General features: G+C 42.4%; 1 protein-coding gene across 1 annotated transcript in view; it reads left to right on the top strand.

Annotated features, from left to right (window-relative positions):
• The window catches only part of Fsip1 (fibrous sheath interacting protein 1), a 55,148-nt gene that overhangs the window by 26,294 nt on the left and 4,171 nt on the right, over window positions 1-24,683 (top strand). The window contains exons 9-10 of the mRNA XM_021194418.1: window positions 1,051-1,206; window positions 11,489-11,623. Of these exons, the coding sequence (XP_021050077.1) occupies window positions 1,051-1,206; window positions 11,489-11,623 (291 nt within the window). The remainder of the gene's footprint in view (window positions 1-1,050; window positions 1,207-11,488; window positions 11,624-24,683) is intronic.

Raw genomic sequence — 24,683 nt, 5'->3', positions numbered from 1 at the left:
TGTTTCTCAACCATTCGATATTCCTCAGTTGAGAGTTCTTTATTTAGCTCTGTACCCCATTTTTTAATGGGTTTATTTGAGTTTTTGGAGTCCAGAATAAACCAGTTTCTTATCCATGTCTAATCAGGTAATACTATTTCCCTTGTAGTTTTAGGCTTTTGGGCTTTTTACTGTAAGTAAATGGCATGCTATTAGCATTAGGTCTATTTTCTGGTGTGGCAATACCACAGCTGAGCTCTGCCTTTCCCACCTTTTCCAGTTTTGCTGCCACGAGTCTGAGTAGCCTCAGAGTGCAGCTCTCTGTGCCTGTTCAGACTGATCTGCCTGTGCCCGATAAGTGCTCACTGCTCACACAGCAAATATTCAGTGTGGCCGTTTTGGATGGATTCTATAAAGGGATTTTTCAAAAAGTGCGCGCTTGTGTGTGTGTGTGTGTGTGTGTGTGTGTGCCCACAGAGGCCAAAATAGTGCATTGGCTTTCCTGGGGGTGGAGCTGTAGGGGTTGTAAGTTACCTGGTGTAGGTGCTGGGACCCATACTTGGTCCCTTTGCAGAGCAGCCCCCGCTCTTAACCGCTGAGTTGTCTCAGCAGCTGCTGTGACTGGCTGAGATTTATCTACTTGGTAACGATAGCCCATTGCTAGTTTATGATTGCTTATATCTTAAGGCAAGTGTAGTTCACTATACATAAAGATTTGGGCTAAACTTATTTGTGCATGGAGACTAGTTCAGGTCAGATTATTTTGGTTCATTGAGGTAAAGTTTGAAAATACCATATTTATGATTGGTTAAAGTATATTTCTTCTCAACATGTAGAAGACTGATTATGTAAAAGAGAACCAGCTTATGAGGCTGTGGGACCCCACAGGGACACCAGTAGACACCTTGTACAGACTGGCAAGAGAATTCAACCATAACCTTCACACTCCAGGGGTCCATGGTGGTGTGTTGTGTTCTGTAAGCCCTGAGTTCTAATGGAGAGGTCTAAACAGTATGTTTTGCTGTGAGAATATGGTATGGGAATGACCTGGTCACCTTGGTTTTCCCTCAGGGAGATCAGTGTGGTTGGCTGGTTCCAGGAGAAGGCTATACCCTTGCAGCTACTGAGTCTCAGCAGCTCGCCGAGATTGACGTAAAGCTTCAGGAACTCTCTGTTGACTCTCCCACTGTCTTCAGCCTTGAAAGTCAGAGCCATAGGGGTGATATGGTATGTTGTATCTCCTCCCTCCCTCCCTCCCTCCCTCCCTCCTTTCCTCCCTCATTCCCTTTGCATTCATATTGCAGCCCCCCTCCTCCCAGTCCCCCTTCCCATCCTCTTCCTTCATTTCCTGCTCCCCCCACCCGGCCATGGGTACCAACTGGCACAGGCATATCAAGTTGCAGCAGAACTAGGTGCATCTTCTCCTACTGAGGCCAGGTAAGGCAGCCCAGCTAGAAGATAAGGATCCAATGGCAGGCAACAGAGTCAGGGACAGCCCCCTCTACATTCCAGTTGTTAGGGGACCCACGTGAAGACCAAGCTGCACATCTACAACAAATGTGTGAGGGACCAATGCATGTTCTTCGGTTTGTTCAGTCTCTGTGAGCCCCGTATATTAGCTGGCTCTGTAGGTCTTCTTGTGGTGTCCTTGACCCCTTCAACTACCTCAGTCCTTCCCCTTACTCCCTGAGCTCTGCCTGATGTTTGACTATGGCTCTCTGCATGTTTCCATCAGCTACTGGATGAAGCTATCAGAAAACAGTTCTTGTCTGCAAGCATAAGCAAAATATTAAAAGCACTATCAGGGGTTGGTTCTCTCCAATAGGCTGGATTTCAAATTGGGCTAGTCACTGGTTGACCCAATGTCTGATCCAATTTATTTTGTTTGGTTGGTTTTTTTGAGACGGGGCTTCTCTGTGTAGCCCTGGCTGTCCTGGAACTCACTCTGTAGACCAGGCTGGCCTTGAACTCAGAAATTCGCCTGCCTCTGCCTCCCAAGTGCTGGGATTAAAGGCATGAGCCACCACTGCCCAGTGTCTGATCCATTTTTATCCCTGCACATCTTGTTGTCAGGACGAATTTTGGGTTGAAGATTTTGTGGATGGGTTGGTGTCCTCTTCTCTTCACTGGAAATCCCACCTGGCTACAGGAGATGGTCACTTCAGGCTTCATATCCCACCCCACACTCTGCTAGGAGTCTCAGCTAGGGGCATCCCCATAGATGCTCAGGAGTCTCCCCCATCTCAGGACTCTGGCTTGCTCCAGAGATGCTCCCTCACCAGTTTCTATTCTTTCTTCCAGCCGCCCCCCCCATCTGATCCCCACCCCTCTTCCCCTCCACCTCCCGTCCAGTTCCCTCTCTCTATCCACCTTCAACGTTTATTTTATTTCCCCTTCTGAGTGAGATTCAAGCACCTTTTTGAGGGGAGTTGAGACAGGGTCTCTCTATAAGTCTGGGCTATGCTAGCATTCACTATGTAGGCCAGACTGGGCTTGAGCTCACAGAGATTCCTGTCTCCACCTCCCAAGTGCTGGGATTAAAGACATGCACCACCATGCCTAGTCAAATGATAGATACGCTTAACTCAAGAGTGTGCTGACTGTTCAGGTTAATGCGTGCAAAGGCTTCTGCCCATCCTAATCCCAACTGAAGGGCTTCCTCCTGATTGCTTTTCTATGAGTACAACTGCAAGCAGAGTGTATTTTCTTTTGGTTATTTCTACTTTCTCCCCATTTTTCTTTCAGTTGGGAATTTCCTGGCATGGTGGGATTGAGAAGCTACGTATTTTAATATTATCATATTTTCAAGATTTAAGATATGTCTTGATCATTATTAGGAAGAAGGAAGAGTTGGGTGGTGGTGGCGCAGACCTTTAATCCCAGCACTTAGGAGGCAGAGGCAGGTGGATTTCTGAGTTCGAGGCCATCCTGGTCTACAAAGTGAGTTCCAGGACAGCCAGGGCTACACAGAGTAACCCTGTCTCGAAAAACCAAAATAAATAAATAAATAAACAAATAAATAAATAAAATAAAATAAAATAAAAGGAAGAGAATTAATAGCATTCATTAGTCCTTAACAGCCTTTCTTTTCTTTGTTCATTTGGTAGTAGACCTGAGCAGAGCCAGTCACTTGTCCCTTACTTGGTCACATTCTTCCAACTCTAATAGTAAGGATGAAGCATTACTGTGGTGAAGTGTCTCTGACAGCTTTGAAATTAGAGCTCCCTCCAAAGTTCTTTTACAGAGTGTGAAGTGTAGAGTGCGGAGAAGGGCAGTGCCTTACACTGCAAGGTTCTGCCCTGCTCCTCTGCATTCCAGCTCCCAAGGGCTCCTGTTGGGGTGGGTGGTGGTGTGAATTTTCTTGGTTGTGTGTGTGGTCTTGCTGCCTAAGGGCCAGGAGGGGGCAACCCTAACCCTAACCCTGAGGTGGTAGCATTGGAGGCATTGATCTCGGCACAAGTCTCTGGATCGGAGTCAGCATGGAAAGAGAAGACTGGGATACTTATTGTAATGGAATATGTCCTGGGACATTGACACAAGCTACTAGAGTATGCTTTGCTTGTTTTACTGAGTTCTGCTTCTCAAGAAGAGGCAGTTAAGATGGGTAATAAAATCGCCCATAGATACCCTGTTTTCCTGCTTCATCTGACTTGTAGTTGATGGGGTTAGGAGAGCTGAGATCTAAGCCTCAAGAGTGTTCCTAAAGTGAAGCCGTCCTCATCATGGCTGTCAGGTGGTCTTCTTGAATGAGTTTGAGAATTTAGAGATCTGTTCAGGCTTTAGAAAGTCAAGTAAACTGTCTTTGTCAAGTAAGCTAGTCTTTGCTAGCTTTTGTTATCCTCATGTAAATCATAGTTTTCCACATTATGGTTCAGATAAATCATTTGAAACATAATGAAAAGGAAAAAACAATGGCGTAGGCTGAGATCATGCGTGTTGTGGATGGGCCTGGTACTGTTTGTATGTTGATGCTAATTCCGCTCTCCTGGGAGAGGGTGCAGACAAGGAGTCATATTCGGTGACTTTTTGTGAACCAATCCCCTAATGAATAAAGGAGCCAATCACTGGTCGAGTACTCGAGACTTCTGGTTGGAGAGTGAAAGAGAGGAAGCAGGAGAGAGTAGGTTTTGGACAGTGATAGTATGTGGACAAGATGTAACTACGAGTGTCTCCCTGTTTCAATGGAGGATCTGTCAGGATTCTCCACTGGAGGGTTTAGATTTAATAAGGCTTTCAAGATTAGGATTTTAGTTGCTGCATCCAGTGATTGAATTACTGTTGTTTCTGAACTAAGTTTGCGTTGTGTTTTCCTTCACGCAGTGGCTCATCTGGGTCCAAGAGAGAAAGGTATGGTGGCAAAGCGTGGGATTGCCTGATGTGCACCACAAAGGTCATGGGAGATTTGAAGCATGAGGTTGGCATGTTAGCGGCCCACTACTGGGAACTTAGCGAGCTGGGTGGATATGTTTCTGGAGCTGTGGGGCAGAGAGTGTCCAGGAGATAAGAACAGGCTGGCTCGACCACCAGGCTGAGAGTAGCAGGGCACGAGCTCGGGAATGTGCTGATCTTTTTAAATATTTCCAACAACACATGTGAAACAGCCTTTTTTTTTTTAAACAAAGAAAAGAGATAACTTCACTTGTGGTTTCCACTAAATGCACGAACAGATCCAGAACATAATAGTTGCTGAAAAGAAGATATTAATGTTTTTTCCATGCAAAGCAGCCTATCATTTCGATTCATTTTTTCAGTTTCTTCTTGAAGCTTCTAGTTCAAAACAGCACTGCATACTGAATTTTCAAGTAGAAATGCAAGCCTGGCAAATGATTTCATGGTAATTGGTTTTGGATTGTGATGTCTTCCGAATAAGCATTCTGAAATGACTTCATAATGAATATGAAATGAATTCATAACACATTATCTCCATGTAGTCGGTGAGTGAACGGGATCCAACTGTTTGTTGAGCACCAACACTTAGCATTTGAATTCATCTTATTTTCATTCTTCTGCAGACTCTTAGCTCATGTTTCTCTTCATGGAGCTTCAGAAGAATGTCTTTTAAGCGGAATATTAATTCTTACTTAGACAAACTCTGTGTGTGTGTGTGTGTGTATGTGTGTGTGTGTGTATACACGTGTTCATGCAGGCCCTAGAAGAGGCCAGAAGAGGGTGTCAGAGCCATGAGGCTGGAGTTGTATAGGCAGTTGGGAGATACTTCGTGGGCTTCTCAAGAGTCGCAAGGATTTTTAACTGCTGAACTATGTCCCCAGTCTCTAAATTGTTACTTTCAAAATAATTCAACAAACAGTAGCAAGGATTTACTATCAGGAGTTACAGGAGTTTAAAGATAAGTCAAGCACATGGGCTATTTCGGAGTATGAAAGACTTGCTTCAAGTACATTCAGACTGAGCAGGTTATATTTAGGAATATGTATGTGTATACATTTACATATATGCACTAACAAACAATAAAAAAATAAGAGGCCATGAGTTTGAAAGAGAGAAAGGAAGGATATATGGAGGATTTGGAAGGAGAAAAGGGAAGAAAATTATTTTATTATATTATAATCTCAAAAGAGAAAAAAATGAAAAAATAGCCATTTAAAAAGGAAGAGCAAAGCTATAATACTCATTTGCATCTAAGTATAACATTGTGTTTTTCAGAATCATTTCAATGTATAAACATACTGCCCTCCAAATGTCCAAAATAAAAATATATTATACTGTGTTTATTGAATACTATGGACAGTATATTACTGATTTTTAAATATTTGAATGTATTAGCTTTAAAGGATGTTGAAAATTAAAAAAACTATGTTGCATGAAATATTAAAAAGCATCCCATGCTATTGCCAGTGGCCTTGATCTGTCTCCAGGCCTAAGGACAGGCTGAGACTGCATTCTTTCCATTTAGCTAGGAACTATCTCAGCTATGCGAAGTCACTCTATCCATCTGGCTAGCTAAGTTCCTGTGACTGGCTGTGGCCACACCCACTCCACGCTTCCAAATTCCTACAGCAGGCTGGGGTGTACTCCTGTACACCACCCTTTGCCCCTTACCTTTCGTTTGAACCCAGTTGAGTTGCCCCGTGAAGGGAAACGCTCGCTACACAATCTTAGTTTAGAATCAACAGGTAACACAATTGCTGGGTGCAGAACCTAGCATCCTAATTTTGTAAACTAATCTATGTTAAAAATAAAACTGGTATATACTAAAATATTAAAAAAATTCCTCTAGTACAGAAGAATGCCAGGGCCAGGAAGCGGGAGTGGGTGGGTTGGAGAGCAGGGCGGGGGGCGGGGGGAGGGTATAGGGGACTTTCGGGATAGCATTTGAAATGTAAATGGAGAAAATATCTAATAAAAAAAATCCTCTGGTGGCAGATCCAATCCGCCACTTGAACTGACAGCCTGCGGCTACCTACATTGTGCCTTCATGTTCTCTGCAGTCCTAAAAGGTCGTACCTTTCTCTTGCCTCCCTCTTCCTCTTCCTGACCCGGAAGTCCCGCCTACTTGCCCAGTGATTGGTTTCCTGTAATGTTTATTCATTAGGGGAAACAACTACCACAAACCTATTCATAGCAAACTTATTTAAAATAGCTGGGGCAACACAGCAGTCCTTTAATAGACAAATGGATAAATAAAAATATAAAATTTTACTACAAGATAAAAATATATGGGCTGTATACGTTATAGCAGCAAAGTCATTTTGGGATCGCAATCCTGGATATAGTGGTAATAGTGGAAATACCCTAATATTTATTGTATCAATTGTTTATTAACATCATTGTGCTATGGGTGGACATGACTTTAACTCCAGTGGCTCTTAGGTTGGCAACTTATTCACCAACATAGATGTGTTGAAAGATTGGTGGCACTTTGAAGAGGCAGGGCCTGTCAGGTAGTCATCTGTACTCTGCAGGTCCTTTGTGTATAGAATATGGCTTCCAGAACACTCTGGAATGAATGGGTATCTGCCTAAATCTGTTTCTTGGGCTGTGTGTTTGGCTCCTGTTTGTTTTGTCCTACACTAATGTATTAGTTATATCATTATCACATCATGTGATATTATATCATAATCCCTTAGAAGCTTGTTTATTTTCTAAGTAACAGAAAGTGGGTGGAACCAGATGGGAGGGGAGGTAGGGAGGATCTGGTAGGATTAAAGGGTGAGAATCTCATCTTAAAGGAAATGTTCCTAAATAAAAATGTAATTTCAGCCAGGGGGAAAAAAGCCTTGCTTCATGTTTTAGCTTCGTCCCTTGTCCTCTGGACTGGGGCATTGATCAGAGATTCTGTAAATCCTCCATTTCACCATTTAGAAAGTGCAGACAGTAGCTCCAGGGTTGTTGAGTCCTCCTCAAGGGTCTGCCTCAAAAGCATAAAGACCCGAGCCTGACTCCCAGAATCCACCTCAGAAAAGCCACAGGAGACTGCAGCCACAGAGCATGGGTTGGGAATCGTAGCTGTGGAGACGCTTAAATTCATATGTGGGCTTCCTTAGGCCCACAAAGTGCTTACAAATGTTTATAGTCAGCATTTAAAAGTAAATGCAAACAAAAGTGCTGGTTTCTAGTTTTTCCTTGAAAAGAAAAATCAGAAAATACAGCAACACTTCACCTGATTCCTTGGTGTCGGCTAGCAGACTGGATTGAGCTGGACAGCAGTTGTCTTCTCTGGTTCTCCACTTTCCTGTGCACTTGCTATTCTGTATCGTGCTGTCAAGAAAATGGTTCTCTGAACAAGTTGCAGCCCGGTCTCCCTAACGTAGCTGCTGTGGTTTCTCCGTGGTGTTAAGTTGGTAGGCATGAAAACCTGTGACACATGCTTTGGGGGTCTCTAGACATGGTCACAGAGACTGCCCAAGCTCATGTCACTTACAGAAGTAAGGGGAGTGGCACACTTCTTGGCTTAGGAGTTGGCTGGTTGTGACTGTCCTTATATTAGTCACGTGCCTGGTACTAATTCGCTTCTGAAAAAAATTGAAAAGCGGCATTTGTCTTTCTCTTTGTGAAAATAAAACATGTGGCCACATGTAAAACCAAGAATGTTCTGTCCCTACTGCTGCTGTAATGGTAACCCTGTCGTGTGGCTGCACCTTCTCATGGTCATCTACATCTCATCCTATGATAGCAGCCAGAGAACGGACTAAAGCCGGTTGTGTTCATAAGGCCTGTGGGTTAACTGTGCTTATCTGAGGCTTATCTACGTCCTGACTCAACAAGAAGCCAGCCAGTTCCTTCTCCATATTGGAAATCACTCTGTGAAGTTGCATGATGGCATGTAATTTTGTTTTTCTCATTTGTAGATAGATTGGATTCCAGCTTTCTCCAGAAATATCTGGGATATGGGAGTTGTGTAACATTTAGTTTCTTCAGTTTCTTAAGTCCTCTGCGACTGGATTCAATAATAAATGGTATTCTTTTTTGGCTCTTGTAAAGACATAGGGTTTATTCATCTCTCATGTGATCAGTCTTACTAAATCTAGAATTCCACTTCATGGTAAGAGGGGTTATTTTGCTGGTCAAAAGAGAGTCTTCAGGAATAGCTCTTGCTGACAAGTGGTATTTCTTTGTTCTCAGATCCACTAACTTACTGAATATAATGGCTCTCCTAAACTTGACTTATTGTCCTGTGCTTAGAATATTAATTCTATCCCATACAGTCTGGTAAAACAAAACAAAACAAGTGCTCCAACTATTTGGCTGAAGACAATTGTATTTATAGTCATCTCCTTTCTTGCCAAAATCACACAGCTGCTGATGGAAACAATGAATTTGGTTTGTTTCTTTCTCAACACTAGCTAAAATTTAGGAACAATAGACCTCTGCTTGACATGCAGTCCTGAAAAGTATATATTGTCAAGTCTATTTTCCCCCCAGATTTAAATGCACAGGTTCCAAGCAGGAATCCAGTTACCAGTCAGTCTATGCTAGTGACAAGCCCTGTTACCTCCCTCCAGGAACCGTGGCAGTGTGTCTCAGGTCCATGTGTCTCAGGAGTGTCCATATGTCTCAGGAGAGTTTGTGTGTCTCAGGAGTATTTGTGTGTCAGGAGCATCTGTGTTTGCAGTGAAGAAGAAATAAGAACAGACTCGAGCATTCCTCCCCTCTAGAGCCAGGCTGTCAGAATTCTCCTTTAGATCTGGGGAAAAGCTCTTGTCCCCATTCTTACAAATTGTTTGGAATTTTACAGTTTGTTTTCCCATGGTGCCTCTAATGCCAGCCAGGTTTCTTTCATTTCATGGCAACATTCCAAGGTAATAAAAACAGTCTGTTTGAAGGATTTTCCTCACCAAGATCACACAGTTTGGGCAGCTGACCCATGTGAGACATGAAGTGGGAGTGGCCTGCAGACATGTAGAGTGATCCCGGAAGCACAGGGCGGGATGACTTTAACGCATGGCTGCTTTGAATATCACATAACTTAGCAAACTCTGAGTAATGTCCTTTGTATTTGACTTCTGAGAAAGGAGCTTCTTTAGCTTCAAAGGCCTCTGGTGCTCAGTCAATATCCCTGATGTCTTTTGGAGGGCTAACTCAGAATCTCTTGGCAATCAATTAGTCAGAATAACAAATATCAGTTTACCTCAGGGTTAGTTCTCTTCTTGCTGGGCCATTAGATATTCCGAGTACATCACGGGGAACCTTTACTGAATTCTCCATAAAATCCTTTTTGGTGTCTCGGAAACATTCTGTTACTTGGAGAATCTGCTGAATTAATTTTCAAAGATCATGAAGACAGTTCTGGATGGTGCTTGCTGTCAGAAAAGAACTCTCCGGCACCAGACTTTTGTTGAATCTGCAAGCGGGATACTTGACAGCACCGGCATTTGTTTGTTTGTTTGTTTAATTGCTCCCTCTTGACTTGTTTTTATTGCATGGTATTCTTCAGACACTTGGACTAGATGATTAAGCTGTCAGAGAGCTTAAAGAAAGGCCTCACATACCCTCCAAGTCTAAGTGCACAGCACTGCAGGTAAGGCGGTAGAGGTTAAGACCTGGAAAGATGTTGTGGCACACAACTCTAATTGCACACCCGATTGTTCTAGCAGAGTCAGAGCTGAGATCTGGGCCTGCATGCTTTGAATATGGAGAGACTCTGTTAGAGAAGAACAGAAGAAGGGTTGGTAGAATATTATGCTTGCTTAAAACTTAAAAATGGCCTTTCTGCTTTTGAAATTAACATGCTTATTGTAGAAATTCAAGGACCACAAAAAAAAATCTAAGAAAATTATACTAAGTACACACACACACACACACACACACACACACACACACACACACACACCCCGACTGAATGTTAGTATAGGTTTCTTACACCAGTTTCCTGTGTGGCAACCTGGAGGAGGATATCTGTGGGAGAGAAGAGGGGACATTTGGTTTAGATACAAAATAAAGAAGTGCCCATCTAGTCATCTAGAAATGCTATTACTTTTGAGCAACTATGCTTCTGTCAAGAAGAGTGACTGGCAGCCCTGAAGCAGTCACCAAGTGCTTCCTTTATATAGCCTGTCCTGTGTTCTGAGGACATGTTCAGCTGGTTGGGTACCAAGATTTGCCACGTGTCTGTTGGGTGCTATGATGGCTTTGGCCAAGTCTCATTTTCCTTTCACAGATGACAAGACGGGGGCTCTGAGAAGATTACTCAGTTTGGTAACGTCATCTTAGTCAGGAGCCAGGTGGAACCAAGAGTCCAAGCTTCTGGTGTTGCCAAGCCCAGTTTGTCCCCATTGTCATACACCTGCCTCTAATGACATAGACAGACAGTTCTCAAATGTACATGTACCAGCAGCAGCTGAGGTTACCTGTACATCGCAAGCAGTCAGTGGTCCAGCATAGATGGTGGAAGAGCTCAGGATGCCCCACTCCAAACTGAGGGGTTACTGGCAATTGATAGCTGCTCCGGGAGGGAGAACCATTTCCCTGTGGAGGTGTGGCTACTGGTAGATTTCGAATGCTTCGGTGGATGGCCCCACACCTGCACACATGGGAACACTAAACAGACTTCAGAGGGGAGGGCAGGAGGTTGGGAGATGGGCATGTTGGGGAAGATCCGGGGGGGGGAGGGGTGAGTGGGGAGTAGATGTGATCATATTTCATTGTATACTTGTATGAAGTTTGCAAAGAATTAGAGAAGAGCAGAGATGAAGAATAAAATGTATTGTGAGAAGCCTGAAGCCGAGAGTACTGCAGTTCATCTGCTGAGCAGAGAGCGGGGCGTGGGCTCCCGTCCAGCCCCGCCCTTTCTGCTTGTCAGGTGCCATCAGACACTGAGTTTATCTGCCCATTTGCTGTGTGTGTATTTGGGATTTTAATTCCTCAAATAGAAAAATTGAGAAGAATTGCAAACATGGACTGAAGGGAAGGGCTATTGTTTGAGCAACACAATTGACCCTCGAGTCCCAGTCACATCGGAGGGTCTGTGACAGCTGTGCCCTAACCTGGCTGTGTGTGAATTCGCTTCCTTTAAAATTAGGAACATGACCTTCTCTTACTTTTAAATTAGGAACATGATGCCGATGAAGAAAGAAATACGGAACCAACTCCAGGAGAGAAGATTCTCCGGGACAGCAAAGAGCAAAGGGACCGGGAGTCTCGGCTGAGAGCCATCGATGGCAAGCTGAAAGAGCTCAATGAACAGGTAAGGTAAGGTCCTCCCACCTACAGCCTAATCGGTGCCACTCACTGCACTTAACAACAACAACAACAACAACAACAACAGCAGCAGCAGCAGCAACAACAAAACATTGAGTTAAATTGCTTTTCTGTGTCGAATTGGTGATGAGAAGTTGCCAGTCAGAGTTTAAATAAAAGATAAAAATATGATTCATATGATACAGTAATTTGCATAATATAACCTGGAAAATACTATTGAACTCAGAATAATGATTCATGCATGAACTTAATGGTCTGTGTCTAGCAGTGACATGCATATTCTTTAATTGTGGAAAAGTTTTATGAACTTTATAAAGTTTAACTTTAACACTTAAATATTCCTACCTTTTGTTTACAATAAATACATTGTTAATTTTGATATCGTATAAATAATCTTAAGCCTGTAACCTTATTTTTATTGCTTTTAATTAGCTGTATCATTATTGCTGACAGGTTATTTTTATTTTTATTTTTATTTTTTTTGAGTTAGAGTCTTACTGTGTAGCCCAGGCTAGCCTGGACTTTTGTTTTTAAGGAAGGAAGGGTCGTTGTGGTTCATAGTCTGAGGGTGCAGCCCGTCATGACAGGGAAGGTACTGTGGTGAGAGTGGCTTAGCCACTAACAATGGCAGCAGGATCACATTGTGCCTGAAGTAAGGAAGCAGAGAGCAGCTGTACAGCCTCAAGGATGACTTTTGGGAACTACTTATCTGCATTCTTTTCTTATTCCCACCCTCTAATGGAATATCCTTTCACCACTTCTGCTTGAGCCTCATGACCCAAGTTTCATACCTGGATGTCACAGCTAGATAAAACTACTATAGAAGGCATCCTCCACGGGCAGTCTTTCCATCATTTGCCATACAAATGACAGACTGTCTCTGGGACATCTCACTCTTTTTCCCTCCCTCAGAAAGTTTACTGCTAGTATGCTTAGTGTTCTACAAGCTTCTCCTCCCACCTAGTCTTCTAAGCAACACCCCCTACCACCATCCCCGCTTTGTATTCCTTCCTAGAGGTCAGTGTCTGATGTGGGCACTGTGGTTATGATCCAAACTGCTTGAACTTCAGTGAATCTAGACTTTGTGATGTCAGTATATTGTGAGAATGTTTCCCTGAGGAAGATGTGAACAATGTCTACCCCTCATTCCCAAGATAAAAAAGTTCACCCTGGGGAACTAGGAGTTTATTAGGCCTAAAGAACTCGAGGGGGGCTATGGGCAGGAGTTTGGGTGAGCTTGAAGCAGCTCCACTATTAGGTTTATACCCACTGTGGATGGTGGCTTCCTGTGGAGTTCTTCCCCAGGCTTCCCCAACCTAGATACTCTAGGCACATGAGATTAGGGCAGAATCTCTGGCTGGGAAGAGTTACCAGATACTCTGGTGAGGGCTCATTGACCCATTTCCTCCCCTCCTCCTGTGAGGGAATATTGAGTCAGCAAATTCAGTTGTGGTGATCTTCTGTAAGCAGTCTGGTCTTAGGAAGATGGCCATAGCTCTGCTTTGAGGATAGTGCTCTGCAACACACTAAAATGACATCTATGTGAGCTTGTTTCCAATCCCCTACACAAGGTCTGTAAGCCAAATAAACTCATCAGTTCCCCAGGGTGAACTTTGATATCTTGGGAATGAGGGGTAGACATTGTTCACATCTTCCTCAGGGAAACATTCTTACAATATACTGACATCACAAAGTCGAGATTCATTGAAGCCCAAGCAGTTTGGATCATAACCACAGTGCCCACAACAGATGCTTACATCTAAGAAGTGAGCAGGAGGCTATAGTAAGACAGTGAAATGGAAGATGAGGGGTAATCTTTGCAGAGGACCCACGATATTATTCCCATGATTCAGGAAGAATGAAAGGAAGGGTGGTCCAAGAAAAGCAGGCTTGGAAATGAAGAGACTGAGAAAGGTTGCTGTGCCCGCTAGAGCTCAGAGAGAGGGGACAAGAACTGGATTGGGCCCTGTGGGCTCAAGAAGAGTGCAATGGTGAGCATGGTCCACCTGAAACCCATGAGCAAGGCTTGGAGGTTTCTCTGATAGTCCTCCAAAAACAGAGACAATGGGTGTTGAGTTGAGACAGGGTGAGGAGAGCTTGGATAATTGAAATGGAGGGTTGTCTTAGTTGGAGTTGCCATTTCTGTGAACAGACACCATGACCAAGACAACTCTTATAAAGGAAAACATTCAATTGGAACTGGCTTACAAGTTCAGAGTTTCAGTCCATTATCATCAAGGTAGGAAGCATGGCAGCATCCAGGCAGGCGTGATGCAAGAGAAGGAGCTGAGAATTCTACATCTTGTTCTGAAGGCAAACAGAAGAGTGACTTCCAGGCAATTAGGAAGGAAGTCTCAAAGCCCATCCCCACAGTGACATATACTTTCTCCAACAAAGCCACACCTACTCCAGCAAGGTCACACCTCCTAATAGTGCCATTTGGTCAAACATACATAAACCATCACAAGGGTCAAAGGGGCAAGGGAGTTGATGGTACCTATGATTTCATAGCTAGAAGACAATGAATTCTGTATGTACACTCCAGATATCAGCGTGGATCCCATTGCCCTTCTTTGTTCCATCTTCAGAACTCACTCCATATAACAGCACACAGTGCTATGCAGCTGTCAAATGCATGAGGTAGATCTCTACATCTTGAAAAGAAGATGTGTAGGTACATAAGAGAACAATGCTGTTACACAAATCAGTGATTATTGTGATCCATTTGCATTGAGAAGCCATGGGAAAATCCTGGCCTGGTGTGGGTCGCATGCTAGTAATGATGACTTTTAGTGGGCACAGGGGTGATGGAAAGGTGAAGAAAGGAAATAGACTTTTTATGGCTTGCTATAGGAGAATTTTATATTACGCTTCGCATTTTTCTGTATCTTCCCAACTTTAAAAGGTACACAGGTTTTGCACTTGTAAAAAGCATTGATGCCTATAAATATTAGAATTTATTGCTGTTTATTGTCTCCTGCCTGATCAGTGTGATCTATCAGCTTTTAGAGACAACTGTGACAATGAATGAGACTTGGTCTAACTGGTTACTCAGATTCTCTCTCTCTCTCTCTCTCTCTCTCTCTCTCTCTCTCTCTCTCTCTCTCTCTCNCTCTCTCTCTCTCTCTCTCTCTCTCTCTCTCTCTCTCTCTCTCTCTCACACACACACACACACACACACACACCTGTTAGAAGAATGAAAATACCAGCATTGTGACCCAACTGTGTGTGAGTTAGGATAGTACAGGCTGGGGAGAGTAACAGTTAAACATAGTAGTAGTTTTCTGAATAATTTCAAATAGAATAATAAATACAACAGTGACTTTCCCATTTCTTCTAAAGGAGAAGTCATAATTAAGGACAGCCTATAATTACATTTATTGTTTGGAGATTTTGTAATCCATTATGCAATGATGAACTTCTTGATAATTTAAGAAGTAACAACAATTTATGTTTTATCTAATCTTCCTAAGGTTTTGAGTGTTCCATTTTGTTATTAAGGATGTTTTTACAGAACATCTTTAAGTTCTAGACTGAGGTAAAACACCTTGAAAGAAGTAGTGTGATAAATCTATCTATCACTTTCATTTTTAGTTTTTGGATTTTCAAAAGAATCAGCAATCAGACTTTACCTCAGTAGGCCCAGCATCAACACAAGGGACAGTGGGTTTTCCTGGCATTGTTGGGGAAGGCTCTTCACAGTTCCAAAAGCATCTACCACACGTCTTCATTGTCTTCTATGAGTCTTTTCATTATTTTCCTTTTTTGACATTGCTACTACATCTTTGCACATTCCTTCCTGTTTCTGTTTCCTGGAAACCACAGTTCAGTCTTGTTTGCTGAACTGTGTTATTACATCAGGCTACTTAGCTCTCTAAGCTCCGTTGCTGAGCACTGAGGATAAGAATGTGGTTCACAAAGGGCTATCAATCATTGTGTTCTTTTTCTTAGTTTGACACGTGCTTATCATTTAACCTGCTCTAAGAATATATGGAGTCTGGTCCAAAGACCAGTGGATTTTGTTTGCTTGGAGGATAGGTTAGAGATCATACATACCTCCAGTTGTTAATCTGTTGTACAGTGTGGAAGTTTGTCACATGGGCCAGCTCTGTAGAATAGACACTAGACTACTGAACAGATAAAACATCTTTCCAAAGCTCACAAGTAGTTAACAGTAGACTTGGGCCAACCCTCAGTTTTTCTGGTACCTTAGTCTATGAACTTCTCAATTCATACAACCACTAGTTACTTCTGTGTGGGTGAGCCATGTTTTTGTGTGTATGTGTGAGATTTGTGACCGTGTTGTGTGGACTGTGTCACCATGCTTGGATTTTTTTTGTTGGTTCTGGGAAGTAAGCTTAGGTCTTCATACTTGCATGTGAAGTACTTTATCAACTTAGTTCTCTCCCTATAGAACTTTTATTAGCATATTCTCAGCTGTTATCAGTCTCTGGGTGTGTTTAATTTATGAATTAAATGTATACATGTATGTATAGGAGAAAACATAGTGGAGATAGAGTTTGGTACTAACTGGGGCTTTACTCATCCAGTGGGCTCTTGGAACGTGTCTCCAGGGAGTGGATACTGCTTTCCTAGTGGTAGTCATCTGAAGATATTTCTAGTCTAAAGAAAGGATTGACTAGGACAGCGATACACAGTGACAATTGTCGGGAGTCGGCTTGCTACTGGTGGCTAAGAAGTGTTCCCCAAAATATAAATCTAGGTACCCTCTGCTTTGTTAAGGAAGATTTGCTGGCTGGCAGAGTTGATTTAATTCCGGCACAACTCTTTGGGAAAATTAGTAGCTGACAGTTTGAGTTTGAGGGCTGGCACTGACCAGTAGACTGTCCTCGGAGGGTTGCTGAATTCAGCCCTTTGTTTGTGTGGATAGCAAGGCTGCGGCTTTGAACACCTGAATTTCTAGGTTGCAGTATCAGGACATGGCTCTCTCCGTGCGTATTAAATTCCTATTCCCAATATCTTTTGTTTGTATGACATGATATTTGATGCCTTTATTTGGGGAGAAGATGTAGTACATGAAAAATATCATCCCTAAAATTCTGCCTGAAAATTTTATTTAAAAAGTTGGCAAAATTTAAAAATTTGATTTAGAAGGCTGGCAAGATAGCCTCGGGGGTGGGGTGTCTGCTGCCAGGCCTGATGATTTGAGTTCAATTGTTGGGATCCACATGTTGGAGGGAGAGAACCTACTTCTGTAGGTTGCCCTGTGACCTCCACATGTGGGCCATGGTCCATGAGCACCTATATATATATATATATATATATATATATATATATATATATATATATATATATACACACACACAAACACAAAGTAAAAGTAAAAACATTGAATTTTTACTTTTGATCAGTGCTGTATATTGATCTAAATGTATGTTTGCCTTTGTTTTAAAAATAAGACAACTTAAAATGATACACTAATAATAAAACAAGATGTGTATCTGTAGGGCAGATGTCTCATAGAAATGTAAATGTCAGCGCTACTTAAGCTGAGAGTTTGGTTAAGGTGATATTAGAGCAGCCCACGGGAGCTGGGCTAGCTCAGGCTCCCGAGGAGGTAAGGGAGTGTGAATTTTAGGTTTACATGGGGATAGCAGATGGCTGGAAAAGGGAGGGGGACTCTAAATGTATTGCCTGGAGTTATGAATCAGATAAGGTTTCATGTTTAGAGACAAACATGGCCTTGTAGTCAGATTCTGTGCCAACAAAATCTGTGTAAGACAGTTCTGGTTTTACTTGCATGACAGACTAGATGTCTGAAGAAACTAAAAAAGACCTGTATAAGCTGCATAAGATGTATTTTTTTAATAGGGTAATTAAAAACAGTTCACTATTTTTATTGAGATATAACCATAAAATTCTATTGGTTAAGTTTTTAATCTATACTCTATAAGGTAGAGTATAATAATTTGATACATAGCTTCATTAAATCAAGGTAAGGAACAGAACACTCCCAGCTTCTGGAATGTCAATAATGTCTACATAGTGAGGACTTTGGTTTTTTTCTAGTTATTTTGAAATAGATCATAAACTTCATAACCTATTGAAACCAATAATTATCCTACATGGTAGAGAAAATCACAGTGGATTTCTCCTGTCTGTTTTAATACCCCTTTACCTAACTTCCTTCTGTTCCCTTTCTTCCACACCCGTCCCAGTCTCTAGTGACCATCATTTCACCTCATTTTTTCCAGATGAACATTTTAGTTTCCACAAGTGAGTGAAGCCATATTTTCCTTCTGTGCCTGGCTTATTTTCCTTAACACAGAGGTCTCCAGTTCCATCCATGGTGCTGCAAATGACTGAACTTCATTTATTTTCTTAAGATGGAGAAACATTCCATTGTGTACACACTGCATTTTCCTGGTCCATTTCGCGTGGTGGATTCATGACTTGGTGTTGTGAGTGGTGCAGCAGTAGTGTGGAGACCTGTAGGTTTCTCTTTGGTATACTGATATCATTGATTTGGGGCATATACTTCTTCATGGGATGGCTCGACCATATGGTACTTGTATTTTTAAAGTTGTTTCTGTACTGTTTTCTATAATTGTTGTACTAGTTTTTCTTCCAACAATAATGAAAAAAGACTTCATTTTACTTTGCACCTGCACCTGCATTTATTATTTCAGAGATTCTGATAATAGCCATTCTTACTGGGACGAGAGATACCATGGTCTTGGTAAGCATTTACCTGGGGGTTTTCTCAAGCACTTCCTGGCCACTTGCATGTCTTCTTTTGATAAAAGTCCATTCAGACATTAAGATTAGTCCCTGCGTTCCCTGAATACGCACTCTTTGTTGGACGGACACTTTTCTCCTGTATTTTCTAGTAGTGATTTCAGATGTTAACAATGAGATCGTTGATATATTTTGGGTTGGTATTTTTTGGGTGGTGAGAGATAGGAAACCCAGTTTCACTGTTTTGCATATGTATATTTGTCATTATTCTCCACATTCATCTGAACTACTCCTCTCTGGTGTGTGTATGCTCCTGGTCTAATGCAAAGAAGGACTGCCTGGCTGACAGGATGAGCATTAGTGTTGGGTTTCTGTTTCTATTCCACTGATTTCTGTGTTGCTATCTGTGCCAGCAACATGCTGTTTGGTTACTGTAGCTTTGTAGTAGATGCCTTCAGCATTTGGTAGGGTTGGGGTGGGGCTGCCTTGACTATTCCGAGTCTTTCTAAGTTTCATGTGAATTTTAGGGTTTTTCTTTTATTTCTGTGTGGAATGCCATTGGTGTTTTGATGGGAAGTTCATTGAATTTCAGGTCCCTTTTGGGCAGGGTGGCTACATTAGCTATGTACTAACTAGTACTTCTTCTCCATGAACACAGGGCAAGTTTCTATTCTTTTATGCCTTGAATAATTTCTTTCATCAGAATTTTATAATTGTAATTTTGCAAACTTTGACTTCCTTGATTAATTTATTTCTAAATGTTGCTTCTGGTGCTCATTGTAAATCTGGCTGAGTCTTGATTTCTCTTTTCTTTTCTTTTCTTTTCTTTTCTTTTCTTTTCTTTTCTTTTCTTTTCTTTTCTTCTCTTCTCTTCTCTTCTTTCTCTCTCTCTCTCTCTCTCTCTCTCTCTCTCTCTCTCTCTCTCTTCCTTCCTTCCTTCCTTCCTTCCTTCCTTCCTTCCTGTTTTCTTTTTCTTATTTAGTGAGTTTGTTATTAGCATGTGAAGGTGCTGCTGTTTGTAGGATGGTGTTTGTATCCTTCAAACACACCGAATTTCTTCATCAGTTCTAATGTAATTGCACTGAATGTCGTCATCAGTTCAAAAATAATGAATGGCTTTTTTAGAAATATTTATTCAATGTGTAGGAGTGTTTTGTCTGCATCATGTGTGTCTGTGCACCACGTGTGTGCCTAGTACCTGCAGAGGCCAGGAGAGAGTGTGAGATCCCTTGGGAGTTGAGTTACAAATGACTGTAAGTTGACATGTGGGAATCAAACCTGGGTCCTCTGCAGAAGTAGTCAATGCTCCTAACCACTGAGCCATCTCTCCAGTCTCACATGGGTTTTAGAGCATGGCTGAGATGATAGAAAAATAATGGAGCTTTTGGGTGGAAAGAACTGGTAAGACAAGATGAATTCAGGGAACAGCACTGTCTCTCATACCCATTGATTTCCAAAGGCCTGTGGTGTGGGCTTTCCCAGGATGTGTGTAGGGGGTTTCAGAAAGTGAAGCCCAATGCAGGGTGCAGGTCAAATCAGAGCGTCCGTGCTGAGCTGATACACCACATCAAAAGATTAGTGGAAAAAGTAGGAAAAACCTGCTCCAAATTTGGAATTTGTAGGTGGCACACACTTCTCTGCTTTGGTTGTAGGCGGATGTATAGAAAAGTCTCTCCTGAGAATTTCTAAGTAGAACCTTGGTTTTGAGTTTGCATCCACACTGTTCTCAATTCTAGGTCTTATGTTGAGGGAGCTTCTGACTCCTGGTTAAAGAGCAGGGACACGCCCCTGAAGAGTGACGCTCAAGTCCAGATGTTAACTAATTCTCACAGGGGAAGCTGAAGAACTCCAAGATAAAGAACTCCCTGCTCCCCTTCCCTGCCGAGATCTAAGGGAATAATGGACAGTGAGCAGGAGTTAACATAAAAAGACACATCTACACAGACCACAAGGTTTGGAAGAAGGTCCTGTTTCAGAACGTAACAACACTCTATTTAATATGTTTAAAGGAATAAAAGGGGCTCTGGACTGTGGCAAAGGAAGAATTGAAGTGGTGTCCAGCAGTGCTTACAGGAACACAGTGAAAGGAGAAAGGAGGTTCTTGGAGTGTGCCTTGATCTTTTACAGAGGGCCCTGGTGCCACACTGGTCACCCTCCCATTTCTGTGGTGGCTTTTCTAAAGCATCCTGTCGTTCTTGAGAGACCACCTTCAATATTTTCAAACCAGTCAGAGAAACGTTGTTCCACAGCTTTGTCTGTGAACTATCATCACAGCCTGCTCGCTCAGGATTACAGCGCTTTCGATTTCCATGCTTCGTACCTCCTCCCCCTCCCAGGTGGGTCAGGCAGTTCGCACCTTGGCATTGTCTCATTTTGCCCTTTCCAGGAAGGCACTGAGCAGAACAATACGGTAGGTAGGTGAAATCTTCCTGCTCACCTATGCCCCTCACTCTTGTCTGATGAGGAGTCTCCCTTGCCCTTTCGTGAATGGACAGATCACGTCATTCATTGCACGGTGTCCTTTGTCGACCTGCTGAAGTATGTTGTGATTGCGTCCATATTTTGGCAGTTTTAAACCTGTAGGTTTTGTGTAGACATGTTTTCACTTTACTTGGCTATGAATCTAGGAAAACACTTGAGAAGACTTATGGTAAGCATACATCAACTTTGTGTGAATTTACTAAGCCATCTTCTACAATAACTGTTTCATTTCCACCAATCAAGAATAAGAGTTCCTATTTCCCATCTTTGGCAGACTCTGGTGTGGTTGCTATTCAGAATTGTGGCCATTCTAATAGGTGTAAAGTACTGCTGTTTTAATGATAGGTTAATGATACTGTGGTTCCCAATTATAGGTGAGGTTGAGCCTCCGTATGTGTCTTTACCATGTGCATGTGGTATTCAGTGAGCTGTCTGTTCAGATACTCTTTCCTTTTCAAACTGGGATGTTCATTTGCTTACTGGTGATTTTTATTTGTTTATTTCAGATATAAATTATGATATTTGAGTTTCTGAAATATCTGTCCCTTTCTCTTGTCTTTTTTTAAAAAAAATTTACAGTGTACTTTTGCTTCCAAGGATTGGTTATGATTTCTTGTTACAAATAAAAGCAATAGTAAATACCAGAGTTTAAAGAATCATTTGAATAATACATAATATAGTTGCTCTTTTCATAGGTCAAAAGTGATGGATATTGGCAATTTTAACAAAGTAGAAACCAGAACTCCTGTCGAGTTTTCTGCATGAGGACCTGTCAGTTACAAGATAATTCTGGGCAAAAGCTAAGCTCACGTTGGAATTATGAGCAAATGCAGATTTGCTAGCATAGCCTCAGTTCCCAAAGAGAACTCTGTGTATAATTGCTTTGCTCACTAACCATCAGGAGGGCCATTATCCTAAGAAAACTTCCTGTTTAAAGCTTCGGTTCAAATGTGAACTCGCCTGGTAATGGTACAGATAACCTGGCTCCTGGTTTCGGTTTAGAACATCTCTTCATCATCGCTAGTGCAGATGCATTTCTGTCTTCCTGAATTCTGTTGCTGAGTTTGTGTGGGGACCCTTGGGCTGCGTGGGGGACTGGTAATGCTCTGTGTAGCCTGGTGACCGGCCTTTCTTTCCTGCCCAAAGCAAAAGGTAGCAAAAGGTTTTTGTCAAAGCTTCCAATGGAAACAGTGAGCTGTTACTTTTATATTACTTGTATTTGTTCCACGATAGGAAACAGTTCAGAGTGAATTCAATGCAATCTGATTCTGCACATTTACTATGTGTGAGGCTCAAAATGGGAATTGAGGTTGTCTACTCAGACTTTCGATCCTGTGGAAAAGGACGGGACCAGTCACCAAGTCTGCAGTTGTAAAGGACAAAAGAAAACAGTAAGAGGCGTGGTAAAGGAAGTGCTTAATGTGTCCTGAAGGGAGTATCAAAATGGAGAAGAATTACAGCCGAGAGGCCTGGGAAGGCTTTATGGAAAATGAAATACTCACTGAACCTTGAGGAATACATAAGGTTTCATTTGGCTCAGATGAAAGTGGGAGGAAGAAAGACTATATGGTTGGGAAGGGCCGGCTGTGGAAAACTTGGACCGTGTCAGGGAACAGACGATCAGCGGCACTTGTGGATTAAATAAGCACTTTGGACTTTCTGTCAGTGACACGGAGATTCGTGATAGTTTAGAAACCTGAGTTTTGCTGGAACAGGACTGTGAACAGGCTTGTCTGCATGAGTCGCAAGCGAGAGCACGCAGTTGGCAGGCAGGTGGGCAGCACGCTTGTTCTCTACCTGCCACGGCTGGGCCTCCACACTTCTGAGGTCCAGAGAGCCACATTCCAGTGTCTTTTAAAATAAAAGGTGTCTGGGGGTAGGGATCAGAAGGAGGGCAAACACAATGCCCATGCTGCTACAGCACCTCCTGTCAGTTTGAGTAGATTTGACCTTAGCAAGATGAGTTGCAGGAGTTTAGAATTTTGCAAATGCCTTGGAACAAAACTCTAATATTTGGGCTGTGTTTGTCCAGTTGGATAGAGATAAATAAAGGGAAATAAAACTCTTGGTACAACAGAGCCATATTGAATAGGGAGCTGTGAATGGCCAGTGAAGTTTTCAGATCAATTGTTTAATAAGATCTGAGCTGAACTTTCAGCAATATTATTATTGACAGGTTGACCATTTTTATTATCAACAAAGATACTTGTGGAAAGTGCCCTGAAGGACTAGTTTAGCACACATTTTTTTCAGTAAAGTGGAGGATTCATATCAGATATGTGACCTCAAAGCTTCCGTTCTCCTGCTCTGTCCAACACTAATGCTGTGGACTTAGCTGAATTCTCCTGAAATTTCTTTCTCTCGAGACACTCCTTTCTCTCTTAAAGACTTGCAAGCATATTGGTAAGTACACAGTTTCAGTAACCATTCACTGTCTCCTTTTGCTGCCATAATTCATAGGCAGACACATTCTTAGGAAAAGCACCTAATTCTTCCTTCTATTGAAGCTATCAGGAGAGGCAATTCTGTCTAATAAGAGGACAGAGGAAGTTTTCTGAGAAGAAGAGAACTTGGGAGGGCCGTGTCTCTGTCCTTCCCTTTTCTTTGTGGTTGTCATCTGAGGATGTTGCCTGGACTCTTTGGAGGCATTCCAAAACCACAGGCCATGAAAAATGTGGAGAAGGTTGAGGCAGTGAGTTTGTCACGAAACCTCTGCCTTACCATTCTTTACCTTGGCTGATTTCCTCAAATAGAATAAACCAACGTTGGTTTGCAGGGTTTCTTTTCTGGAAAATACGGTAACTGATATAGAGTGCACCTGTGGGCGGGGGCAAAAAGGTGAGCACTTCCTGCTGGGTACAGTGGGAGTGACAGAATTTCACAAGGGACTGTCAAGGCACTTCAGTGTGCTTGCCCTGTGATAACTGAGACCCCAAGTGGGAAGAACACATTCCATCCTCAGTAGCAGACTGTAACTGCTCTCCACCACTCAAGCTTGTGTGGCAGAAAAGACCATGGAGGTGGGACACTGGAGGAAGGAGCACAGACTAAATACAGCTGCGACTTCAGCCAGCAGAGCCACTTGCTGGAAAATAGGTAGCTGATGACAGGCATTTTGTAGATCCGCAAAGATAACTACTGAAGATGGTCACCTAGGGATACAGCAAGCCTGTAGAGTGTGAGCAATATCACTAAGAACACTGCCATGGCAGAGGAACGTCCCAGGCCACTACCGTCCCCCACAAATACAGTCAAACACATCATTTGAAATCTCCCAGTAGTTAAGAAGCTAAAAAGAAAGCATTGTGATCATAGTTAGCCCAACATACCTCAAATATGTAAATGCATTATGCTGACTTTGCACTGTCTCTGAAATGTAGCCTGTGAGCCACACAGCATGTCCTGGTCTGAACTAGCCTCGTTCAAGTAAATTTCTAGAAGGTTCTGACATGAGGAAAACATCCCGTGGCAGTGTTTGTAACTATACACTTTCAAAGCATGTCTGAACTGGGCTGTTAGATTAAATCTTTACGACAGATGGGTAAGGATGAAAATTGAAGTCTGGTGGTTACTGAAACCTCGTATGGAGCCTTGGAGGAGAAAGAATGCTCCAAATTTAACTTTTAGGTATGGGAAGAGGTAAGGTGAATCTACCTTTTTAGAGTTATTTAAACACAGTGTCTACCCAACAGGCTGGGGAATCTGTCAACTTTTTTTTCTTTTAAACCATTGTGGTGTTATAGACCTTTCCCTTCCTTTAGCTGGGAGAGATGAGAAAAGATGGCTCAGGGGTGGGGGGGAAGGGGGGCTTAGCAGGCTGTCCTTCACATTGTTGGATTGTGTGGGTTGGATCTGGGTAGGGACTG

The sequence above is a fragment of the Mus pahari genome, chromosome 3 (assembly GCF_900095145.1).
Source record: "Mus pahari chromosome 3, PAHARI_EIJ_v1.1, whole genome shotgun sequence".
Lineage (NCBI taxonomy): Eukaryota > Metazoa > Chordata > Mammalia > Rodentia > Muridae > Mus > Mus pahari.
The sequence above is the reverse complement of the archived record's forward strand: the minus strand, read 5'-3'. Positions and strand labels throughout refer to the sequence as shown.